This window comes from Zosterops lateralis, assembly GCF_965231275.1.
Source record: "Zosterops lateralis genome assembly, chromosome: 2".
Taxonomy (NCBI): Eukaryota; Metazoa; Chordata; class Aves; order Passeriformes; family Zosteropidae; genus Zosterops; species Zosterops lateralis.
In genome coordinates this window covers 288411-309394 of record NC_139763.1, presented here as the reverse complement: position 1 = coordinate 309394, position 20984 = coordinate 288411, and the positions used below count along the sequence as shown (strand labels likewise).

The 20984-nt window shown below is 65.4% G+C and overlaps 2 protein-coding genes across 2 annotated transcripts; both read right to left on the bottom strand.

Moving 5' to 3' along the window:
- Positions 1 to 2196: 2196 nt before the first annotated feature.
- Positions 2197 to 4388, bottom strand: RPS11 (ribosomal protein S11). The gene is made up of 5 exons (XM_083855522.1): positions 4308 to 4388; positions 3453 to 3584; positions 3170 to 3245; positions 2640 to 2769; positions 2197 to 2358 (listed from the first exon to the last, which is right to left on the bottom strand). The coding sequence occupies exons 1-5, from the start codon at positions 4320 to 4322 to the stop codon at positions 2235 to 2237; spliced, it is 477 nt and encodes a 158-aa protein (XP_083711648.1). The 5' UTR covers positions 4323 to 4388; the 3' UTR covers positions 2197 to 2234.
- A 2105-nt stretch (positions 4389 to 6493) lies between these two features.
- On the bottom strand, positions 6494 to 14864 carry FHIP1B (FHF complex subunit HOOK interacting protein 1B). The gene is made up of 13 exons (XM_083855185.1): positions 14823 to 14864; positions 13022 to 13287; positions 12697 to 12945; positions 11927 to 12313; positions 11035 to 11193; positions 10869 to 10955; positions 10600 to 10767; positions 10330 to 10409; positions 9941 to 10113; positions 8397 to 9350; positions 8149 to 8327; positions 7765 to 7927; positions 6494 to 6920 (listed from the first exon to the last, which is right to left on the bottom strand). Exons 2-13 carry the CDS (start codon positions 13157 to 13159, stop codon positions 6649 to 6651), a joined length of 3009 nt encoding a protein of 1002 aa, XP_083711311.1. The 5' UTR covers positions 13160 to 13287; positions 14823 to 14864; the 3' UTR covers positions 6494 to 6648.
- Between the last annotated feature and the right edge of the window lie 6120 nt (positions 14865 to 20984).

The following is a 20984-nucleotide window of genomic DNA, read 5'->3' as shown; positions in this document are numbered from 1 at the left end:
CTGGGAGCTGCTCCCCCGAAAAACCCAAATCCAGCAGCTCTGAGCTTGTCACAAAGCCTTAGGAGGGATTAGGAAGGGATTAAGAGGGAAAGCTTTTAACACAAACTGTTCCTGTGCCCGTTGTGCAGGTGCAGCAGGAACATCCCCAGGACCCACAGCTCCCAGCAGGGTTCAGGGCAGGGGAGCAGAGTCCACCCCCAGCTCAGACACCCCAATAAAACCAGTTTGGTGTTCAAAACAGGCTTGTGGGATAATTCACAGGGGAGGTGCATTAGCCAAAGAAATCTGCTTAAGGGATTGAAGGAGGAGGACTAATCACTCTGGGATGAAGGCTTGGGATAATCTCCCAAGGAGTAAATAATTGGGCATTAAGGTGTGGAGGGTGTGGGCTCCAAGCAGCCTGTGCATTGTCCTGAGGGCTTCCTATGGGAACTGTGGGGGGAAACAGCACAACCCTCAGTCCTGCAGGGCTCCCCCAGATCAGACCCTGGATCCACCTGGGAATGGGCACTGAAGATTTAGGGAGTCTCAGTCCCTGCTGGCCCTGGGTGTCCCAGGGATCCCCAGCACCACCAGGCAGCCTGAGGTGTCCTGGGCACGGCAGGAGGGACAGGGACAGTGAGGATGGGACTGCTCAGAGCAGCCTGAGCACCACTCACCTGGCTCTGACAGTCAGATAAAGGTGTCCCTGTGCTGCAGTCAGGACTCATTCCCAGCATCCCCAAAGCCACATCCCAGGGACAAACCAGTGGGATTTGGCACCGGGAAGGGTCAGCCCAGGCCAGCTGGAGGTGGTGTCAGCTGAGGGCACAGGAGCTGCCACAGCCCAGGGCACAGCCCCCTCACAGAAATCATCACAAATGATTTCTGTGGCCAGTGCTCCCAAATCCACCAGTGCTGGACAGTGGAGGGTGGATCCTGCAGCAGGACCCCAGAACCCTTCTGGGACCTGCTGTGATGTGCATCAGGACATCAGCACTCAGGTAACCCAGGTGCACGACACCTCTGCTGCCCACAGCCCCATCCCAGACTGCAGACTCGGCAAGGAGCCGAGTGTGGAGCTGGTCCTCGTTGTCCTCTGCTGTGGGACACGGGCAGGGCTGGTGGCACCAGCAGTTTGGGGGTTTCAGTGCTGGGATGGCCCACAGGGTGCAGTGCTGGGGGATTCAGCTGCCCACACTCAGGACTGGGGCTCTCACACAGGCCCACTCAGGGTCCCAAGGCTGATGGATGCCATTCCCTGTTCCTGCGTCCCCCTGTAATCCCCTGACTGGAGGAGCTCCATGCCCAGGGCAGTGACCTCACCCGAGGCTGACATTGGGAAATGCTCCAGGATGAGATCAGGGTGACTGTGGCTGGGCACAGCCCAATGATCCAATGGGCCCCGTGTCCCTTCCCACTCAGGAGGTCCCACAACCCTCAGGAATGGGGGATGAGCCCCAAGGCACTCGTGGCACCTGCTGGCCCTGCACACCAGTGAGACCTCCCCAGACAACTGGAAACTCTCCTGCTTGGCCCTGGACACCACGTCCCATGTCTGCTGCCTGATTTCCAGGGCAAACATGACAGTCCCGTGGTTCTGGCAGTACCAGGAACAAAGGTATGGATGCCACCAAGCCCCAAAAATCTATATTTAGTGGGAATTGTGTGAACTTACCTCAAACACTGAGGTTTCTTTCAAGAGTCTGAGCATGAAGAATGGCTACAGCTGAACCCTGGAGCTACAGCTCCAGCTCACAGCCAAAGGTGTGGGGTTCACCTCGAGCAGGTGATGGAGGTGTCATGATGGAGAGGTCATGGAATCATGGAAGTTTGGGTTGAGGGACCTTTAAAGCTCATCCAATTCCACTGCCCTGCATGGCCAGGGACACCTTCCACTAGTTCCACTAGACATGGGTGCTTCAAGTCCTGTCCAACCTGGCCTTGGGCACTGGGATATGAAGGTGACATTGCCAGAGCTGGCTCCAGATGCTGCTGCCACCAGGGCTGAACCACCCACCAGATGACTTCACATTCTGAAGTCCTGAGGTGAACTCCTGCTGCAGTGGCACTGGGAAGCCAGACACAGCCCAGAACAAAACTAACACTGAACTGGGACACAGCAGGGGACAAGAGCTGCTGGAGAGTCTCCCCTTCTGCCCTGTGCTGTGACCTGTGCTCCCAGCACACAACTCATTTCAGCTCACACACAGGCAGTTCCACTTTCCCAACGTTTATTTCTCTCCCCACAGGTGTCAGAACTTCTGGAACTGTTTCTTGGTGCCTGCAGCCTTGGTCACCTTGAGCACGTTGAAGCGCACGGTCTTGCTGAGGGGGCGGCACTCGCCCACGGTCACGATGTCCCCAATCTGCACGTCCCTGCAATGACACCGGGGGGGTCAGGGGCCTCCTGGGGCTGCAGCCCTCCCCCAGAACGGCCCAGCCTGCACAAGGCTCCCACAGGCAGTGCCTGGAGCTGCCCCAGGGTTCAGCACATGCCAGAGGCATTGTCAGCAGCCCCTCAGCCGGGGGACTCTGCAGACCATCGTGAGTTTGGACATCATGACCTGCGGGCAGGCTCCAGGTGGGCAGGGGCTGTGAACCCGCCCGTGTCAGGGAGCAGAGGGGCGGTGGGGACGGGCAGGGACAGGGGCACACACCTGAAGCAGGGGGACAGGTGCACTGACATGTTCTTGTGGCGCTTCTCGAAGCGGTTGTACTTGCGGATGTAGTGCAGGTAATCGCGGCGGATGACGATGGTGCGCTGCATCTTCATCTTGGTCACCACACCTGGGCACGGGGACACACACCTGAGACACCAGGAGAGCCAGAGGGGCCGGCAGGTGTGGACCTGGCACCAACATCCACCAACTCCAGGAATTTCTCCTTATTTGCCAGGCCACAACCTCCCCATTTCTGTTATAACCCAAATTATGGCTCCTCTTCAAGCCCTTCAAACACATTCCTAATGCTCCCCACACCACACCTGCCCCCCAGCGCACCTGGCCCTGTCAGCTGCATCAGTAAAGCCATGAGGCAACGTCCTCAGCCCCGTGGTGGGCTCAGCAGACCATCGTGAGATTGGCATCATTTGTGGCTGCAGGACCAGGGCGGGTCACAGGGACCTCAGGGGGGTTGGTTACCTGCCCCAGATCTCCCACGGGACTCCTCTGGGGATGTTCCAGCTCACCTGAGAGTATCCTGCCCCGGATGGAGACGTTGCCAGTGAAGGGACATTTTTTGTCGATGTAGGTGCCCTCGATGGCCTGCAGAGACAGGGGGGTGTCAGGGGGGAGGTACAGCCCAGAAAACACTCACATATTTAGGAATTGTGGAATGGTTCAGGTGGGGAAAAGCCACCAGAGACCTCGAGCCCAGGCAGCCCTGCCAAGGCCCCCAGTGACCTTGTCCCCAAATGCCACCCCCCGATCAGGGCCACCAGGGCCCCCAGTCCCAATCCCAGCCCCTCTCACCTCCTTGGGGGTCTTGAAGCCCAGCCCCACATTGCGGTAGTACCGAGGCAACTTCTCCTTGCCCCCCTCGCCCAGCAGCACCCGCTTCTTGTTCTGGAAGATCGTCGGCTGCTTCTGGTAGGCGCGTTCCGTCTGGGGCGGGGACAGGACAGGAGGGTCAGCACGGGGGGAGCCAGACCCCGAGACCCCCGGGAAGGGACACCGGGCACCGAGAGTGAGCCCGGCCCCGGCACCCGCCGCGTGTTCCCTCCACAACCAGGCACCAAAACCTCACAGGAACCCGGAGCACCCAGATCCTTCCCTCTCTGCCCTCCCCAACCCCTCGGGGCACCGAGACCCGTCCCAAGCTCAGGGCACGGACCCTCTGCTCCCCCTCCCCAAACCCTGAGGGCACCGAGATTCCGCCCCCGCCTTCATCCGCCTGCTCTGGGACACGGGACCCCCCCCGCGAACACCGGAACCCCCGGGCAGTGAGATTTCACTCCCCCAAACCTCGGAGCGCGGGGCCTTTTCTCCTCCCCGACACCCCGAGAGCCGCCCCCGCCCCAAAATCCCCCGCCCTTCTCTCCCGGCCACGAGATTCCGCCCCGCCTTCGCTCCCCCGACCCCGGGGAACGGGTCTCTTTTCCCGTCCCGGATCCAGACCCCCGACACGGGCCCTCCTCATCTCCCCCAGACCCCCGTGGCACCGACCGCCCCACCCCGGGCCGGGCCGCGCCGCCCCCTCCGCGCCCCCCACCACCGCTGGGCCGGTATCACCCTCTCGGGGGTCTCCCCGGGGGTGTCCCGGTGGTTATCCCGGGTTTATCCCGGGGTTATCCCGGGTTTGTCCCGCGGGCCCCGCGCAGCGCCCACCTGCGTGTCCGCCATCTTGGCGCGCGCGGCCGGAAAGAGGCCGCGGGGCTCGCGGGGCGCGGGTTAACCCGGGGCGGGGCCAGGGGCAGGAAGTGACGTGTCCGCACGGGGGGCGGAGCCGCGGCCGGAGAGCGGGAACGGCTCTGAGGGAGAGCGGCGCGAGCCCTCAGTGCCCTCAGAGCGCCGGGACCGGCCCGAGCCCCGCACTGACCCAGCCCCAAGCACTCAGTGCCACCTCCAGCCCTTCCCTGGGCACTTCCAAACCCCCCTGGGCAGCCCCTGCCAAGGCCTGAGCCCCCTTTCCATGGGGAAATTCCTGCTGCTGGCCAAGCTGAGCCTCCCCTGGCCCAGCCTGAGGCCGTTCCCTCTCCTCCTGTCCCTGTTCCCTGGGAGCAGAGCCCGACCCCCCCGGCTGTCCCCTCCTGGCAGGGACTTGTGCAGAGCCACAAGGTCCCCCCTGAGCCTCCTTTTCTCCAGGCTCAGCCTCTTCCCAGCTCCCTCAGCCCCTCCTGGGGCTCCAGACCCTTCCCCAGCTCCCTCAGCCCCTCCTGGGGCTCCAGACCCTTCCCCAGCTCCCTCGGCCCCTCCTGGGGCTCCAGACCCTTCCCCAGCTCTGTTCCCATCTCTGGACACACTCCAGCCCCTCAATGTCCTTCCTGAGCTGAAAGACCCAGAACTGGACACAGCATTCGAGCTGTGCCAGCACAGGGCACTCCTTAGTCTGGCTGGCCACACTGTTTCTGATACAGAAATTACATCATCTGGGGCAAAACCTCGAAGCGATGAGTGGGAGTTGGTCACAAATCTATTTGCAATTGCGAAAAAGGCTCATTTGCAGGGTTACAAGGCCTAAAACTAGAGATAAGGCAGGCAGCACCCCCAGATTCAAGCCTGAGGGTGGCTCCATGTCCCTTTGCTGGCTGACGTTCCACAGTGCCAAGGAAAAGGTTGGAATGCAGCTCACCTCATTTTCCTCCCCAGATTATCTGCACCCTGCAGCTGGAGAAGAGCTGCTCTGAAGACACTGACTGCAATAAACACATGAACTACTGGAACAGGAAATCCAGACACTCTCCACTCGCTGTTCCCACAGGTGACAGAGCCAGGGGGTGTTTGGGACAGGGAAAGGAGTCACGGCCCTGGGGGCACCACCAGGCCCAGAAGGGTCAGTGACCCCCAGAGCCCCCAACAGCCCAGGAGAGACCACCAAGGCTCCATCCCCAGCCCATCCCACCTCCATCCTCATCACCCCCATCCCATCCTAATTATCTGAATCAGAATCATTAGGTTGGAAGAGACCTCCAGGATCATCAAGTCCAACCCAACCCTCAACCAAACCCTGGCACCAAGTGCCACATCCAGTCCTTGTTTAAACACATCCAGAGATGGTGAATCCACCACCTCCCCAGGTAAACCATTCTAGTACTTTATCACCCTTTCAATAGAAGACTTTTTCCTGATATCCAGCCTGTATTTCCCTTTGGTGCAGCCTGAGGCTGTGTCCTCTCCTTCTGTCAGCACTGCCTGGAGAGAGAAACCAACCCCAGCTGAGCACAGGTCCCTGAGAGTGATAAGGTCACCTCTGAGTCTCCTTTTCTCCAGGATAAATAACCACAGCTCCCCATCCCCACCCTCATCCCAATTTCCATTCTCACTGCAGGAACACTGGGAAACCTCTGGGTGAGGGCCATGAACAGAGTCCTGAGGTGTCCCAGGTTGGTGCTGGATGGGAACTGTGGCAGCACCTGGGGCCAGGGCACCCCACACCTGGAGGGACCAATGGTGGCACCTGCTCCATGAGCCACTTGCTGTCCCCTGACAGTCACAGCTTCACCCCAGGGCCTGTGGCTGCCCACAGAGCCCCAGAGCCCCCCAGAGCTGAGGGAGCAGACACGGGGTGTCCCAGGCAAGCAGCACAATGCAGTCACTGGTCCATGCAGGGGTCCAGCCCTCTGGCCAGTCCACCCCATACCCTGAGAGCTGCAGATGCGAGGAGGCGATGCCCTCAATCAGACCCTTTATTCCGAAGGGTTTTACACAGCACAGACACACATCCCCTCCCCATGCACAGCCCCCCCAGCCCCACGCCCCGGGGGTTGCATAGAGAGCGGCTGGGTGGGCACCGGGAACCCCCGGGGGGCCGAGGGGGGCAGAGCCAGCCCGCCCCGCGACCCCGCCCTGCGAGCCCCGGGGACCCCCAGGGTCCTGCCCTGCTCCCCCGGGGCGCCAGGCATGGGGCAGCCGCTCGTGTCCAAAGTGCGGCCCGGCCTCGGCCCGGCTCCGCCCCAATAAATTAAAAAGGTCCGAGTCCGGGGTTAAAAAGGGGTCCCGGGGGGTCAGGTCACTCCTCGGGGGGCTCGGTGAGGAACGGGGAGGTGACGGCGTGGGCCTGGGCGATGGCCGCCAGCTCCTTGAGGAACTCGCTGAAGATGACGGCGCAGTAGACGGCGTTGCGGACGCGCAGGGCCTCGCCGTGCCGCGCCGGGGGGCCCAGGGGGTGCAGCCCCCCGTCCCGCAGCCCCTGCAGCGCCAGCTGTGCCGCGTGCCGCGCCCGCGTCGGGCTGTTGGCGTGGCGCAGCAGCAGCTCCCCCAGGGACGGCTTCCGGCTGCGGGCTGCGGGCATGTGGAGGGGGATGATCGGGGGGACACGGGGCTGGGGGATACAGGGGGTATCCAGACCCCAGTGCAGCCCCCGGCACGTCCCCCAGCCCAGACACACAGCTTGAGGCCGTGGGCACACAGGGGATGGCATCCAGACCTCTGTGCAGCCCCCACACAATCTCCAGCCCTCCTTATCACACAATGCACCAACCCCCAGGCCCCCTCCCCAGTCCCTGTGTAGACCCCACAGCCCACCCAGACACCAGACTCCCAAAGCCCAGACACCAGACTCCCAAAGCAGCCCCCAGCCCACCATGCACAGCCAGCTCTCATACAATACAGCATCCAGCCTGCTTATCACATAATGCACCAACCCCCAGGCCCCCTCCCCAGTCCCTGCGTATACCCTGCAGCCCACCCAGACACCAGACTCCCAAAGCAATCCCCAGCCCACCGTGCACAGCCAGCCCAACCCACCATGTACAGCCAGCCCTTGTACAACACAGCATCCAGCCCTCTTTATCACACAATGCACCAACCCCCAGGCCCCCTCCCCAATCCCTGCGTATATCCTGCAGCCCACCCAGACACCAGACTCCCAAAGCCCAGACATCAGACTCCCAAAGCAGCCCCCAGCCCACCATGCACAACCAGCCGTCATACAACACAGCACGCAGCCTGCTGTGCAGCCCCCAGCCCTCTGTGCAGCCTCCACCCCCTACACACTGTGCAGACCCTGGGCAACACACACAGCAGTCCCCAGCCCTTCAGAAAGCCCCCAGCCCCATGTGCCATTCCCAGCTGCCTGCACAGCCCCCCACGCAGCCCCCAGCCCCTCCCATGGCCGTGTCCTCACCCAGGCTGTCCGTGCGCCGCAGGGCAGGCACAGCCCCGGGCCCCTCAGCCCAGTCCAGCCGCCCCCGGGCAATCAGGTACTTCTTGGCCTTGAAGAGCAGGGCTGGGAAATCCTCCTGACTGGCAGCAAAGCTCTCGATCTTGTTCTTCACTGAGCCCAGCACCTGCAGGACCACAGGATACCCCAGCAGGAATGGGAGGGTCTCTCCAGTACCAAGGGATCCAGAGGGGGTTATAGCCATGTGCCTGTAGCACTTAGGGACATGGGGCAGGGGTGTGCTGGGCAGCACAGGGCAAACTCAGTGGCCTTGAGGGGCTTTTCCAATCCCTCAAGGGATAGCTTTCCCATGACTCCATGAAGGCAGGGGCTCCCCAGCGGCCATACCTGGAGCAGGGACTTGACACTGGGCTGGAAGACCATGTTGGTGTTGAGCAGGAAGGAGCGGAGCAGAGGCTGGGGGTAGCAGGCCAGCTGGGCCACCAGCCCCGTCAGCAGGAAGTTGACATATAGCGAGTTGTGGGGCATGTTCTCCAGCTTCCCAAACAGCACCGACACGAAGGGGCCTGGGGACACGGTGGGGTCAGGCAGGGCCCTGCAGGGAGCCGGGACCCTCCCTGTCCCCCCGTGCCCACCTGTGAAGGGCTGGCTGGGGGGCGGCCCCACCGCCCGCGGCGGGCTGGCCACCACCTGTGCCAATGGGTCTGGGGGCCGTGGCGGTGCCCGGCCGGTGCCTGCATCCCCCTCGGGCAGTGTGGTGAAGCTGGCAAAGGCCTCCTCCTCCTCATGGGACAGGGGCGGCTCAGGGGGTTCTGTGGAGGTGGCCGGGGCCCCCCCGACGCCCCCGTTCTGCATCTCGGCCTCAATCTCACGCAGCTCCTCTGTGAAGGTTTCGATGGAGACGCCGGCGCCGGGGGGCTCGGCGGGGACACGGGCCAGCAGCTCCTCCAACAGCGAGTCCACCGAGGGCAGGGGCTCCCAGCCAGGGGGCTGTGCCCGAGGGGCCCCGTTCGGAGCCCCCCTGCCGCCCTCCCCCTCGCCCTGGGGGCTCCTACGGACCTTCTTCACCACCACGTCCCCCTCGGGCCGCCCCGGCTCGGCCGCCCCGTGTGCCCCGTTCACCAGTGTCCCCCCCTCCCGGGGGTCGGGGCTGGGCCCCCCGGCACCGGGATCGTCACCCCCGAGGGGCCCCCCCGGCGCCTCCCGCGCCCCCTCCTCGGGCAGCCCCCGTTTCTTAGTCCGTGGCGTGGGGGGCCCGGGGGGCCGCCCCGGGGGGCTGTCGGGGTCGGCCGTGGGGCCGGGGGCACGGGGGTCCTCGCCGTCATAGGGCGCCGACCAGACGCGGCAGGCCCAGGCGCAGCGGTCGATGCTGTGCCGCGCGTCCCGCAGGTATTCCAGGTAGTTCCTGTCCAGCTCCGCCACCTCGTCGCGGGGCCCGGGCCTGGAGGGGCTGCCCGCGGGGGGCCCGGGGGAGCGGGGGGCCGCGGCCTCGGAGGGGCCCGCGCTGGCCTGGCGCATGAAGAGGGAGAGGCGGGATGGTGTGGAGGGCTTCGGGGCCGGCGGGGCGTCTGCGCCGGGGCTGCCGTGGCCTGCGGGGACAACGGGGCTCAGCACACACACAGCCGGTGCTGGGGGGGCACGGGGTGGTGGGACGGGGCTCAGCACGGAGCTGGGATGGGAATGGTGTCACAGCAGCTGCAGGGATGGCACAGGGGAGCCCAGTGCCAGGACACGTGAGGATAGCATGGCACGGGGCACAGTGCCACAGTGGGGTGGGGATGGGGCTCAAGTTACCCCAGGAATGGCACCAGGGGCTCAGCACTGAGATGGGACGGTGTCCAAGGGGACAGCAAGGCAGAGCTCAGCAGTGGGACAGGATGGGGCCAGGGTATGGGGGCAGCTGTAGGGATGGCACAGCTGGGACTCGTCAACAAGCTGGAGCAGGGGTGGGTTACAAGCAGCCACAGAGACCCCAGGAGAGGGCTCTGCATCAAGCCAGGAGGGGGACAGGGCCTCAGGGGCCACAGGGACAGCTCAGTGCCAAGCCAGGGTAGGAAGGGAGTCCGAGGGGCTGCAGGGATGCTGGGAGAGGCCTCAGTGTGGGCCAAGGGGATGATGGTGGGGTGAGGCTCAGCTCCAAGCTGGGCTCTAGAGGGCCCTGAAGGGCTGCAGGGCATACCCCTGGCCCGGGAGGGGGGCTCCTCGTCCCGGTCACGGGGCAGCGGGGGGCTCTCAGGCCGGCAGCAGCGCGGGATGAGGGACAGGAACTTGGCCGCCGTCTTCCCGTAGATGTCCAGGTCCCGCACCGCCCGCTTCTGGCTCAGCATCACGTGGCTGCAGGGCAGCAGGTACCTGGGGGCAGGGTGGCACAGGGCAGCTGCAGGGCAGACACCGGGACAGGGACCCTGCACAGGACCCCAGCCCCTGCACAGTGGGGCAAATGATGCGACTGCCTCACATCCACATTCCCACCCAGGAGCAACTCCCCAGGCCTGTCCCAGAGGAGCCCCCAGAGTGGGCCAGCAGCAGGTGACCCCCGGGCCCCCTCAGCACCCCGGCCCCTGTTACCTAAGCACCAGCTGCAGCATCACATCCTCGCAGTTGAGGCTGAGCAGGGTCCGGAAGAGGCTCAGGGACACCATGCACAGCTGGGGACAGTGCAGGGCGTCAGACAGGCAGCAGAGCAGGCGGGGGGCAGTGCCACCCACCCCATGGCAGGACAGGGGAAGGGGATGGGATAGGACGGGACAGGGATATTGGGGATGGGTAAAGATGAGGATGGGGATGTTGGGGATAGGGATGGCGATGCTGGGGGGCCATGGGGGCCACGGGGCTCACCCGGGAGTTGCTGTTGATGCGGCCCACCAGCGTGTCCAGGATGGTCATGTTGTCGTGCCGGTGCAGCAGCACAAAGCGCAGGAAGGTTTTCAGCAGCGCCGTCTCGCTGACGCTGCGCAGGAACAGGTCCAGGTACGCCGTGCTGGCAATCATCTCCTCCACCGAGGTCTGCAGGAGGGGCACGTGCAGCCATGGGGCCCTGCCCGCCCACACGGGCAGCAGTGCAGGCAGGAGACCCCCCTCCCACACCTGCTGCCAGGGGTCCTCACCTTGTGCAGCGCCGGCCCCATGACAGGCACGAGGAACCCGTTGTGGACGTAATCCACCAACTGCTTCTGCACCAGCGGGTGGGCAACCTGAGGGGCCGCAGGGGGGTCAGGCAGCCCCTGTGGGGCTGGGAGCCCCTCACAGCTCCTCGCAGCCCCTCAGCCCCACCTGGATGACGGCATTGCAGAACTCAAGGGAGTTCATGAAGAGGACGAGGGAGGAGACGCCGATCCAGTCCTCCCGCCGCAGGAAGTGCCAGTCATCTCCTCGCACCTCGATCTTGCGGGGCAGGGAGGAGTACAGGGCGCTCAGGCCCGTGGCCAGCACCTGGGAACACATGTACTCGGCTGCCCTGCAGCCCCTCTGGCTGCTCCACCCAACTGGCCTCCCCCAAGCCCCAGCAACCTGCCCCCCAGGAACCTGCCCCAGCAACCTGCCCCCCAAGAACCTGCCCCAGCAACCTGCCCCCCAGCGACCTGCCCCAGCAACCTGCCCCCCAGTGACCTGCCCCCCAGTGACCTGCCCCACTGCAGCGCTCCAGGCAGGGCAGCTGGGCTGGGCCCTGCATCCACCACTGACCCCAGCAAGTGACCCCCTCATCCCCAGCCCAGCACTGGGCCCTCCATCATCTCCAAGCCTCCCATCGCCACCAAGTCCCTCCATCATCTCCAAGCACCGTCCCCAGGCCCCTCATCTCCCAGTTCTCCATCATCTCCAGGCTACTGTCACCTCCAAGTCCCCCATCGCTTGCAAACCTTACATCATCCCCATCATCTCCAAGCCCTCTATCCCAAAGCTCTCCATTGCCCAGCTTCCATCATTCTCAAGTCCCCCATAATCACCCTGCCTCCCTATCTCCAAGCCAGGGCAGGACTCCTCCCTCTAGTCCTGTCTATGACTCTTGTCCCAACGGCCCAACCCAACCCTGCACCAGCAGTGCAGGGTCCCAGCACTGTCCCAGGGAGGGGACACTGCCCTGGGGAGGGGGACACCATGGGAATGACCCCAGGGAGGGGAACAGTGCCCCAGGAGGGGGCTGGCTGGCACGGGGGGCTCGTACCGGGCAGAAGTAGGAGTTGTCGGTGATGGACTGTGCCACGGCGCGGTTGCTGGCCGACATGGCCATGATGAGCAGCAGAGCGTCACGCGCCTGCTGGCCCCGCGCGCCCTCGTGGTGGATGAAGGGGATGAGGAGCGAGAAGATGATGAGGTTGGCGGGGCCCTGGTCCGTGTGGCTGTGGAAGAAGAGCTCCAGGATGGCCGGCTCGCGGGCCACGGAGACGCAGAGCTGGTTGAGCAGCAGGACCAGGCTGTTCTCGAGCGGGGCCGAGGCGGGCTCGGCGCAGACGCTGAGCAGGCGCAGCAGCGGCGTCAGCACCGGCTTGTGCCGCAGCAGGGGCTGCCGGGCCTGGCTGATCAGCATCTCGTACAGCTTCAGCTGCTCCACCTGGCAACAGGGGCAGGAGAGGTACAGAGACCACCCGGGCCAGCTGTTCCTCCAGCACAACCCAGCCCACTGAACCATGTCCCCAGGCACCACATCCACATTGTTGTGAAATTCCCCCAGGGCTGGGGATTCCACCACTGCCCTGGGCCATCTGTGACAGGGCTGGACAGCTCTTTCCATGAGGAATTTCTTCCAGCATCACAGAGTTTTCAGGATGGCTCAGGCAGTCTCAACCCCAATCTAACTTGACCATGCTGAGGCAGCACCCTACCCTTGGCCTGGCTGACCCTCAACCCATCACCTTCACCCCTTGGATCCAGCCTGTCCCAACCTCCCCACAAACCCCCCACCGCTGCAGACCCCTCTGCTCCCCTCACTCAGACCTTCCTCTCCTCGGTGAAGTCGCCCTGCAGATGCCAGCACAGGAGCCTCTCCAGCAGGTTCTCAGCAGCCACAAACTCCAGGATGGGCCCGCAGGCCACGTCCCCGTCCCCCTGTGACCTGTCCTTGTCCCCGTCCCCCCAGGGCCGGTCCTCAGCCAGCAGGTTCAGCATCTGGTAGGTGTTGTTGCGGACAGCGCTGAGGTCGTCGGGGGCCGGTTTGCTCCCGCGCCGCTCCAGGATCCGCAGCACCTGCGGGAGGGGGCCTGGCAGTGAGGGCTGGGGGCTGCAGGGCCGGGGGATCCTCGCTGCCCCCCGCCCCGCTCACCTGTGCCCAGTGGTTCTTGAAGACCATGAGGCAGGTCTCGGGGTCGGCGGTGACGGGGGGCTGCAGGCTGGCGCTGCGGGGGGCTCGCTGCCCGCCCGCCCGTGGGGTCAGCTTGCTCAGCCAGCTCATCCTCTCCATGGGCACGGGGTCATGGGCAGCTCCGGGGCACCCCAACCAGCCTGGATGCGGCCTGGCACCACCGTGGGGGCACAGGGGAGCGGGCGGGGCGCCAGGGTCCTTCCTCCATGCTGCTGCCAGCGGCCAGGCTGCGGGGAGAGGGGCTGTCAGAGACCCCCAGACCAACCCCACATCCAGCAGAGGGAGTGAGGCAGAAGGGAGAGCAGGAGGGAAGCCAGGAGGGAACAAAGTCAGGAGGAAAGGAAGGCAATCAAGAGGAAGGGCAGGCAGGAGACACAGAGCAGTGGGAACTGGGCTGGGCCAGCACGCTGGAGCAGTGGTGGCTGGAGGACTCTGGATTCCAGCCCTGCTCACACCCAGCACTGGACTTTAACCAGGACCAGCCCAGCATGGGTGTGGGGAGTACAGAGCACCCTGCAGGGACACCGGGACAGCTGGGACAGCTGCCCACCCCCAGGCTCAGCAGCACCCACGGCCAGTGCAGCACAGCAGCGCTGACAGGATATTTATAGGGCCCGTGCCCCAGCACCAGCACTGCCACTGCAGGCACCAGCACAGGAGTGAGCACAGGAGGCCCCAGAGCCAGCAGCACCCGTGCCTGGGGACAAAGTGACACCACAGGGGACCCCCAGTGCCCCACCAGCACGTGGGAAGGGCAACGGCTTTGAGAGCCGGTGCCACAGCCCTTGCATGGGGCTTGGGGAAGTGAAAGTGCCATTAAAAACACCCCAAACCACAGAGGCTGGAAGGGAAAGTGGCTGAAGCTGGGGCAGTGGGACACAGCACAGGCAGGCCTGTCTATTTATACCCGGCACAGCCCATCCCACCCACAGCCAGTGCTCATGTGGCTGCTAAAGTTAGACCCACTGAGTGCTGGGGCAGCGCCAGCCCTGGGGCCTGGCACTGCAGCCCCTGCAGGGACACCGAGGCAAAGGCCACACCGGGGTGTCCCCAGTGCAGGGACCCCTGTGACACAGGGTCAGAGCCATGCTCTGGGACAGGGACACCAGCTGTCACCACCTCTGAGGGGATACCAATTCTCCTCTCAAACCAACCCAGCTGTCCCTCCACATGCCAAAGGACCCAGGCCCTGGGGCACAGCACGGGGCCCTGGCACCACTCCAGTGACACCCCCCCAGTGACACTCCAGGGACACCCCAGTGACACCCCAGTGACATCCCAGTGACATCCCAGGGACACCCCAAGTGACACTGCAGTGACACTCCAGTGACACCCCAGGGACACCGGGCCAGGCTGTGGTGGCAGAGCAGCCTCCACCTGGGCATCAATCAGCCAGAGCAGCGGGGGGTGACCAGGTGCCACCAGAGCAGGGAAAGGGACACTGCAGGCAGGGACACCGCGGGCACAGGGTGGCAGCTGGGGCCACCACGGCAGGGACAGGGACAGCGACAGCGGGGCACGGATGGCACCCGAGGCCAGGGGGTTGTGTGGGGGATGAACACCGGCCCGGCAAACGGAGCGCGGTGTGGGGGTCACCAGGGGCCGTCGGGGGGTTCTCCGGTGCTCCGGGCGAGGCGAGGGGCTGTCCCAGCCCGGCGCTGCTCACGGGGGCAATCCCGGAGCCACGGGGACACTGGCCCCCCTCAGCCCCCGGGGTCACCGTAACCGGCACCGCTCCCTGCCCCGGGGCCGGGCCGCCTACCTGGTCAAGGTCGCGGCGGTCCCGTCCCGTCAGCGCCGCACCTGGGGAGGGCACAGGAGGCGTCGGGCGCGGGCCCGGCAACCCCCGGGGGGCTCGGCGGGACCGGGCCCTGCTCCCCACGGCCCCGCGGCCCGCTCCGACCCGCGGCCCCCGCGCCCCCGGCACCGCCCGGGCCCGGCCGCTCTCTCCGCGGCCAAGGGCGGCTGGACCTGCCCCGGAGCCCGCCCCGCTCCCCGCACGCCCCTCTCCCGGCGTCCCCCCTCCCGGTGTCCCCATTCCCGGCGTCCCGGCGCCCCCCGGCCCCTCCCGGCCCGCTCCGGTGCCGCCGCTCACCGCCCGCCCCCGCCACGGGCCCCGCGCTCCCGCCGCCATCTTCCCGCCGCGCCCCACGCACCGCGCGCGCCGGACACGCCCACCGCGGCCCCGGAACACGCCCACCGCGGGCAGGAGACACGCCCACACTGCCCCGGGGACACGCCCACCGCGGCCGGAGACACGCCCACCACCGACCGGAGATACGCCTACCCTGCCCCGGGGATACGCCCACCGCCGCCCATGGACACGCCCATCGCCGACCGGGGGACGCGCCCACCGCCGCCCGAGGACACGCCCATCGCCGACCGGGGACACGCCCACCGCCGCCCGGGGACACGCCCACCGCCGACCGGGGACACGCCCACCGCGGTCCCGGGACACGCCCACACGCCCTGGTGGGCGGGGCCTCGCCGGGAAAGCCCGAGCGCTGATTGGCCACGCCGTGAGTGGGGCGGGGCCGGGCAGGACCGGGGCGCGTGGGAACCGGGGATGGGGGACAGGGAACTGGGACATCGGCACCGGGACAGCCCGGCACTGGGACAGCCCAGCACCGGGAGAGCCCGGCACAGGGTACCCTGTACGAGCGCCCCCCGCAGCGAGGCGTCTCCAGGAACCGGGAATCTCACCGGTAACCGGGTACCCAGAGAATCCCGGCACCGAGAACCGGAACCGGCCGCCCCGCTGGCCCAGGCACCCCGGTACCGGCACCCCCTGAACTGCGCACCGCAGTACCGGGTAACCCTGTACTCGGCCCCCCTGCACCGGATAACCCCTGCACACCGCACCTCCCGGGACCGACCCCCTCGGAATCCCCGGTGCTCACCGGGCACCCCGGTGCGGGACCCCCATAACGCCCCTCCCGGGCACCCCAGAACCGGCCCTGGCCAGCCTTGGCCCGATAACCTTGTACCGAGCTCTCCTTTCAGGTAACCCCGTACCGGGCACGGCTCTGGCAGGGCACCGGGTACCGGGCACCGCCTGGCACCGCCTGGTGTTCCCGGAGATAAACCTGGCCCAGCACACCTGGCTATGGACCTGGCACAGCGGCTGCCTCCGCCCAGCCGTCCCGGGGGCCGGCGGGGACCCTGGGGACACCTCGTTGCCAGGACACGTCCGGTGTGGCAGGAGGCGCGTGGCGGTGTCCCCTGGAGGCGCCACGCCTGGCACCGCGCGGGATCCCCGCCTGGAGGATGCAGACCCTCGGCCCCCTCCTGTCCCGCCGCCGGGCGCGGCTCCGGCCCTGCAGCATCCCCGGAGCCACAGCTGGAGCCGGTACCGGACGCGCCCCGGGGTGAGCAGGGCACGGCTGCGGCCCGTGGGGTCGGGGTAGGGCACTGCAGGGATTGATTCCCTCCGCCCCACCGGTGCTTGGGGGCTGGCCGAGCCTTGGGGCGCTGGCAGGGGGGCTGAGCGGGGCAGAGGAGCCCACAGGGGATGGAGGGATGGATGGATGGATGGAGGGATGGATGGATGGATGGAGGGATGGATGGATGGATGGATGGATGGATGGATGGATGGATGGATGGATGGATGGAGGGATGGATGGATGGATGGATGGATGGATGGATGGATGGACGGACGGATGGAGGGATGGATGGATGGATGGATGGATGGATGGAGTGATGGATGGAGGGATGGATGGATGGATGGAGGGATGGATGGATGGATGGATGGATGGATGGAGGGATGGATGGAGGGATGGATGGATGGATGGATGGATGGATGGAGGGATGGATGGATGGATGGATGGATGGATGGATGGATGGATGGATGGATGGATGGATTGAGAGACCCCAGGCCCCTGTGCCCCCCAGGTGTGCTGCCGCCCCCCGGAACTGGAGCCTGGACCCCGCCGGGGACTGGCACTACAGGTGGATCAGCCTCATGGTGCTGCCCGTCCTCTACAACTGGGTCGTGCTCATCCTCAGGTGCCGGGTGGGGGGTTGGGGTGTTGGGGTGTTGGGGGGGGGTGTCCTGGCCCCGTCCCGGTGACACCCCGTGATGACACTTGTACCCCAGGTGCTGCTTCCCCGAGGTGCAGGAGGCACACGCGGGGCTGTGGCAGGTCCTGGACGGGCTCAGTGATGTGCTGTACCTGCTGGACATGGCCGTGCACCTCCACACAGGTGTGTACACACACAGACACACCCAGAGACACACAGGTGTGTACACACACAGACACACAGACACGTGTGTACACACACAGACACAGTCACACAGGTGTGAACACACACAGACACACAGATGTGTACACACAGGGACACACAGGTGGATACACACACACACACAGAGTTATGTACATACACACACAGGTGTGTACATATGTAGACACACAGGTGTATACATACCTATATACAGGTATATACAGGTGTATATACAGGTGTGTACGTACACACACAGACACAGGTGTGTACATACATAGACACACAGTTGTGTACACACACACAGGTATGTACACACACACAGAGATACACAGGTAAACATGTACATTTACACGCAGAGACACAGGTGTATACACACACACACATACACACAGGTGTGTACATACATAGACACACAGGTATATACACACATAGACACACATGTGTACACACACACACAGGTATGTACACACACACACAGGTGTGTACACACCCACACAGATACACAGGTGTACATGTACATTTACAGACAGAGACACAGAGGTGTGTACACACACACAGACACACATGTATGTATGTATACAAACACACAGAGACACACATGTATGTATACAAACACACAGAGACACACAGGTGTGTAAACACAGACAAACACAGGTGTGTACATGTACATACACATGTAGAGACACACACAGGTGTGTACACACAGAGACACAGGTGTGTACATGTACATTTACACACAGAGACACAGAGGTGTGTACACACACACACAGACACACATGTACGTATACACAGACACACAGAGACACACAGGTGTGTAAACACAGACAAACACAGGTGTGTACATATACATACACCTATAGAGGCACACACAGGTGTGTACATGTACATTTACATGTAGAGACACAGGTGTGTAGACACACACAAACACACATGTATGTGTACAAACACACAGAGACACACAGGTGTGTAAACACAGACAAACACAGGTGTGTACATATACATACACCTATAGAGGCACACACAGGTGTGTACATGTACATTTACATGTAGAGACACAGGTGTGTAGACACACACAGACACACATGTATGTACACACAGACACACACAGGTGTGTAAACACAGACAAACACAGGTGTGTACATGTACATACACCTATAGAGGCACACATAGGTGTTTACACACACACACTCACACCTGGTACATACAGCCACCACCCAGCCCCACACAGAGGATGTCTGGGTGGGTGGTCTTGAGTCTCTGCACCCACCACTCACCCCCTCAGCCCCACGGCAGCCCAGGGAACCACCAATGGCATCCCATAGTGTTCCTGTCCCTGGGGTCCTCCCTGTGCCTTGTGCCGGGCACTTGCCTGGTCCCCACTGCGAGGCCTCTCCCATCACGGGGAGGTCCTGAGCAATCCATGCCCTCAGGCCCCGGCTCCCCTGAGGTGCCCTGGCTCCCCTGAGGTGCCGTGACTCCCCTGTGGTGCCCTGGCTCCCCTGGCTGCCCTCTCAGGTTTCCTAGAGGACGGGATCCTGGTGTGGGACATCAGCCGGACGCGGCGGCGCTACCTGGGCTCCTGGACCTTCCCCTGGGACGTGGTGTCCGTGCTGCCCACGGAGCTGCTGTGCCTGCTCCCAGGGGTGCCCAAGGTCCCCGGGGTGCCAGCAGCTCGTGCCAACCGCTGCCTGCGGCTGCCGCGGCTCTTCGAGGCCTTCGACCGCTGCGAGACGCGCACGGGACGGCCCAACGTGTTCCGCATGGCCAAGCTGATGCTGTACCTGCTGCTGGGCATCCACTGGCACGGCTGCCTCTACTTCGCCCTGTCGGCGCACCTGGGGCTGGGCGCCGACCCCTGGGTGTGCCCGGGCTCACCCCGAGCGCTGCGCCGCTACCTGCACAGCTTCTACTTCTCCACGCTGGTGCTGGCCATGGTGGGCGACACGCCGGCGCCGCAGCGCGAGGAGGAGTTCCTCTTCCTCACCGCCGGCTTCCTCCTGGCCGTGCTGGGCTTCGCCACCATCACCGGCAGCATCAGCGCCGTCATCGTCAACCTGGGCACGGCCGCCTCGGCCTTCTACCCCGACGCGGGCCCGGTGCGGCGGTACCTGCGGGCACGGGGCGTGGGCAGGGGGCTGCGGGGCCGCGTGGAGCGCTGGCAGCAGCACCTGCGGGCCCAGCGCAAGCTGCCGGCGGAGCTGGAGGTGCTGCGGCACCTGCCGCGGGGGCTGCGGGCCGAGGTGGCGGCCGCCGTGCACCTGGCGGCCCTGCGGCGCGTGGGGCTGTTCCAGGGCTGGGAGCGCGGCCTGCTGCGGCAGCTGGTGCTGCGCCTGCGGCCGCAGGTCTTCGGGCCCGGGGAGTTCGTGTGCCGGCGCGGGGACGTGGGCCGGGAGATGTATTTCATCCGCGAGGGCCGCCTGGCCGTGGTGGCCGAGGACGGCGTCACACAGCTGGCCGTGCTGGGCGAGGGGCTCTACTTCGGGGAGATCAGCCTCATCAACATCAAGGGTGAGCTCCACACTGCACCTTGATGCTGCCTCACAGCTGCCTGGGGATCACAGCCCCCCTTGGGCTCACGGCCCCTTTGGGATCCTGGCCCCCCTTGGGCTCATGGCCCCTTTGGGATCCTGGCCCCCCTTTGGGCTCACATCCCCCCTGGGCTCACGCCCCCCCTGGGCTCACATCCCCCCTTTGGCCCCACAGGGAACACGGCAGGGAACCGGCGCACGGCCAACATCCTGAGCATCGGCTACTCGGACCTGTTCTGCCTGGGCAAGGAGGACCTGGCCGAGGTGCTGGCCGAGTTCCCGCGGGCCCGCGCGGCCATGGAGGCCAAGGGCCGGGAGCTGCTGCTCCGCATGGGCCGGCTGGACCGCGGGGCGGAGGCGGCGGCGGCGGCGGCCGAGGCCGGGGCGGAGCGGCGGCTGCAGGGGCTGGAGGCGGCCCTGGAGGGGCTGCAGACACGGGCGGCCCGGCTGCTGGCACAGCTGGAGGCCGGGGCCCTGCGCATGGCCCTGCGCGTCCAGCGCCTCGAGGGGCGGCGGGGACGGGACCGGGCAGGGCGGGCGGAGGGGACAGCGGGAACGGCCCCGCCACAGCCCGCCGGGACACGGGGACCTGCCGGGGGACAGGGACACCCCGGAGAGCCGCCGGCAGCCCAGGCACGCCGTGTCCCCGGGGCGCACGGTCCCCTCGGGGAACGGGGCCCCTCCAGGGCACGGGGCGCCCCCCGCACACGGGGACCCGCCCGGGAACCGGGCTCTGCAGGGCGACGGGCTCCCACCGGGGTGCAGGGCCCCGCTGCGGCACAGGGTCCTCACAGAGCACCGAGTCCCCATCGAGCACAAGGCCCCAGCGACGTGCAAGGGGCTCCCAAAAAGCGTGACACCCCCGCGGTGCGGGGTCCCCTCAGGGCGCAGGGACAGCCCAGGGCACAGGGTCCCCTCAGGGCACAAGGTGACACCGGGGCACGGGGTCCTGGTGGTTTGTATGGCCCCAGGGGGGCACAGGGTCCCCTCAGGGCACAGGGACAGCCCAGGGCACAGGGCCCCTCCGGGTCACAGAGCTCCAGGGGGGCGCATCTCCCCGGGGCTCGGGGGCTCGGGGTCCCACGGGGGGCGGGGGCGCGGCGGGAATAGTTCCGCGGGGCTGAGGGGTGGCCGGGAGGGGACACCTGTGACATCGACAGCTGCTGCTGCGGGGC